Raw genomic sequence first — 4,094 nt, forward strand, 5'->3', positions numbered from 1 at the left:
CCACGTGTATATATACTTTACAATAGCTTGTTACAGGTCAAATGTTGGGATGTAATGAGCAAGTTTTTTAAAAGTCTCAAGATTGGGATCTCTTAGAAATCCACACTTTTGGGCTAGAGTATCCATATCACGGGATCCTTAACTCAATAGGCCTATAACAACGTCTTACTATGTCTTCTTCAAATCTCAACATTTGCATATAGTTGAAGTCAGTTTAAAATGAATGTCAAAGGCAACATGGAAGAGGAAAAATCAGATTGGCAATGATGACAAAAGAAAAAAAAATAGTGAATGTTGGAGGGAGCATTAAAAAAAAAAAAAAAAAAAAAAAAAAAGAATCACAGAAGTAGAGCTGAAAGGGGCCTTAGAAATCATTGCATCTTACCCCTTCATTTTATACAAGAGAATGTAAAACCTGGGAGTTAAAGGCATTGCTCAGGCTCACATAGATAGATATAACATTATAGTTGACATTTGAAGCAATGTCCTATAATCCCATATCCCACTGGTGGTTCTCTTTCTCTTTTTTGGTTAGTTTTAGGATTGCATTCATTTCACTCTTAAAATTACTTAGGACCCCACCAAAGACCCTTTGCTTTTTATCTATTAATATTCACTATATTAGAAATTAAAATACTTTAATATGATGACAATAGCTTGACCTTGATAATCTGAAAAAGATTCCATTGGATTGTACTTTGACAAACATTGCACTATTGCATTTTGGAGCTGTGAATTGGTCCAACAATTGTGGGAAAAATTTGGAATTACAGTTTTGTGCTTATTTTTTTTTAACTCGCAAAATCGTACGTTCTTTGATCCAGTTTTACCATTACTAGGAACTAGAGGGCACAATGGTACATACAACATCAGGGTCTGGAATCAGTAAGACAGGATAGAGTACCAGCCCTGAAGTCAGACATTCCAGAATTAAAATACTTCTAACTTCCTAGAACTAGCTTCCAAACACTTCCTAGCTATGTGACCTTAGACAAGTCACTTGACCCTAATTGCCTCAGCTTAAAAAAAAAAAAAAAAAAAAGGCTAAAGTTCAAATGTGACCTTGGGCAAATTACTTCTATTGGCCTCAGTTTGTTCCCTTCTAAAGTGGGGCTAATAATGGCACCTACCTTTCAGGATTGTTTTGAGAATCAAATAAGATGACAATTAGAAAGTACTTAGCACAGTGCCTGGCACATAGTATATGCTATATATATGGTAACTTTTAGCTACTACATACCTAGGTGATAAATTTCTCAAATATTTAAAACATAAGACTAAAGTTAGAAATCAGGAAACAAATTGTAGTCTCAATTTTACCACTAAGAATGTGACTCAAGTCACTCAACTCTGTCTTAGTTTTCTCAAATCAAACATTTATTGAGTGTTTATGGTCCAGTCAACTGTGGGAAATAGCTTATCTATCAGAAACTGATCCAGTGTAGATTTAATGGATAAGGCATAAGTGCAAAATAAATAGCTACATGAATATATGCATAATGCATTTCTTTCAAAAAGTAGTCTGCAGTTGAATTGGCTGCTGAATGTCTACAACTGGGTTCTATTTCATAAAAGCAAATTTTGTCAGCTTCACAAGTTGTAGTTTGTATGTGTGCAATCCTAAAGAGCTTTGAAACTAAAGTAGCAGCAGAAAGCCAGTTCAAAATGACATAATGCTCAGAGGTTAGTTTCTAATTAGAAGTAGGTTTTAATTACAGAACTTGGAACTCTGTACTCCACTTCATTTAAATGAAACCACAAAAGTTCATGTCACTTTATTTTCTTAAAAGTCTCTCTTGCAATCAAGAAATATATATATATATTTTTAAAAGAAAAAATCTTTCCAACTCTCCACATGGAAGTAAGGGAAGAGAAAGAGAAAACACAGAAATAAGCAGACACATAGGAAAGCTTTTTGTTGACTTAACTTCTAGCACTCAAGCCTGCCAAGTTAGCGTGCAAGGAATTAAGATCACCCAGGAGCAGTTCTGAGCTGGGTCTGGCCAAAGTGTCAGCAGTCCAGCAGCATCGGATAATGCGTTCCAGTCTTTGGCCAGGTATGGAGTCGGTGAACACAGGGGCTGTGAGTGGTGGCCGGAGGTTATAGGCCACCACCGCATACAGGATGTATTGGTGCTCACCTGAATAAGGCACTTCCTTTGTGACCATTTGCCAGAGTGTGATGGCAAAAGAATAGATGTCTGCTTTGCCAGTCACTGTCTCTCCTTTGAGGATCTCTGGGGCCCGATGTGTGTAAGTACCACCCAGATGGCAATGGTGGGCGCTCAAGCCCAGCAGATCTTCCAGCCTTTGGGAACACCCGAAGTCCCCAATTTTGCAGACTTCATGCTCCCCGATAAAGATGTTGGCCGGCTTCAGATCCAAGTGAACGATGCCTTGAGAGTGGAGGAAAAGCAGACCATTGACCACGTCGAGCGAATACCGGAGGCATCTTCCCAGGTCCAAGGGCTCCTCAACTCTGAGCTCCTCATCGTCCGGTGCGGAGCTAGCCCCGTAGATGACGTCGTTCAGGGTCGTGTGGCCACCATACTCCATGATGATGGTCCCCAGGCTGTTGTAACCCGCAGGAGTGCAAGTGCTGGCGGCCACAACCCGCACCACATTTTTGTGGCACAGCCGGGCCACGTTGAGCTCGGCCCAGAAGCTCTGTCGCGAAGCCAGCCGGTTCTTGCTGCACTTCTTCACTTGCTTTATGGCGACGGTAAGCCCTCGGTAGGTGCCCTTATAGACGAAGCCAAACCCCCCGGCCCCCAGCTTCTGCAGGAAACATATCTGTTCCCAGTCTATGGAGCACCAGGCCAGTCTCCGGGGCAGCCGCCGAGCCCTTGGGGAGGGAGTTCCCTCTAAAAATAGCTTTCCCCCCTTCCCTGGGAGCTCCAGAGGGCTGCTGCAGGGCCGCAAATCCACTGAAGGAGAAAATTCTCTGGGAAAGAAACGAGTCAGGGGAACTGGTGATGGCATCGGCCACCTTGAGGTGGGGACCAGCTCCCCTCGGTTGAAGAAAGGGGGGGAAGGCCAAATGAGTCTCTAAGAGTAACCACTCAAGCTGATACATCACTCCCTTCTTTATTCTCTTCCTTCATTTCTCCTCTCCCGCCCCCGTCTCCAAACCCCAACAAATAAGCTACAGCTGTTGCTGGTGGGATTTTTTTTTTTTTTTCCCTAAGAAAAAGAAAAGTCTCTGAATGAAGGCAAAAACAATCACTTTCAGATTAAAGTATTTATCTCAATCACATAACTCAAAAATCTTACATTAAAAAAATTCCTGAGGAGTTCACAACATAAACAACGGACATATGCCCTACAGCTCACCTTATATCATGTTCCCTTTTCTATGTCCCTAATTAAAAGGAAGTTGTTTTTTTCCCCCAAGTGTCATCAGCTGAAATCCATTCTTAGACTACATAGACCACAACAATGAAATGAAATAATTTCACACTTTTTAGACTGGAGTTATTGTCAGCTTTTGTCTCCAGCTGCATTAAATAACTTCCAGCAGTTACTGGAAGCAGTTACTTATTTCCAGTTGAAATAAGAACAGCACACATTTGTATAATTTATTAAGGGAACAATTAGGTGCAATATTCAACAGTAAAGAATTGCAATGTTAATGTAATTGATACAAACAAAATCACTTGTACCCCTAAATCAAGGGTCTCTCCCCTACATAATAGAAAAAAGTTAAGGCTTTGGCATTCCATTCAACATCCAGAGGAAATTAACAATTCTTCTTAACAACATATAGAAGGAATTCCTTAAAATCCTTCTAACCTTCCATAGCAATTCAGCCCACCCAGTAAGTTCACTAGCAAGAGCGATTTTAGACAAATGAGTTACAGAAGTCTTGTAGTAAAATTGGCAACAAAAGGGGAAAGAATAAAGAATAGAGTCATAGTCATGCCCTGAAATAATGCAAACATACAGTAGAAAGGAGAAGAAAAAGTTTGTTTAAAAAAAAAAAAAGTCTGCATTATTTCTGATACATATGTAGAATGAATACATGAAAATACATTACAAGATGTTAGGAACCTTATTCATTCGTACAATTCTCCTAAACATACAACAAATAATTG

General features: G+C 40.0%; 1 protein-coding gene across 1 annotated transcript; it reads right to left on the reverse strand.

The window, feature by feature from the left end:
- Positions 1-1,760: 1,760 nt before the first annotated feature.
- MOS (MOS proto-oncogene, serine/threonine kinase) lies at positions 1,761-3,166 on the reverse strand. The gene has a single exon (XM_074278572.1). The coding sequence runs from the start codon at positions 2,980-2,982 to the stop codon at positions 1,924-1,926; it is 1,059 nt and encodes a 352-aa protein (XP_074134673.1). The 5' UTR covers positions 2,983-3,166; the 3' UTR covers positions 1,761-1,923.
- Between the last annotated feature and the right edge of the window lie 928 nt (positions 3,167-4,094).

This window comes from Sminthopsis crassicaudata, chromosome 1, assembly GCF_048593235.1.
Source record: "Sminthopsis crassicaudata isolate SCR6 chromosome 1, ASM4859323v1, whole genome shotgun sequence".
Lineage (NCBI taxonomy): Eukaryota > Metazoa > Chordata > Mammalia > Dasyuromorphia > Dasyuridae > Sminthopsis > Sminthopsis crassicaudata.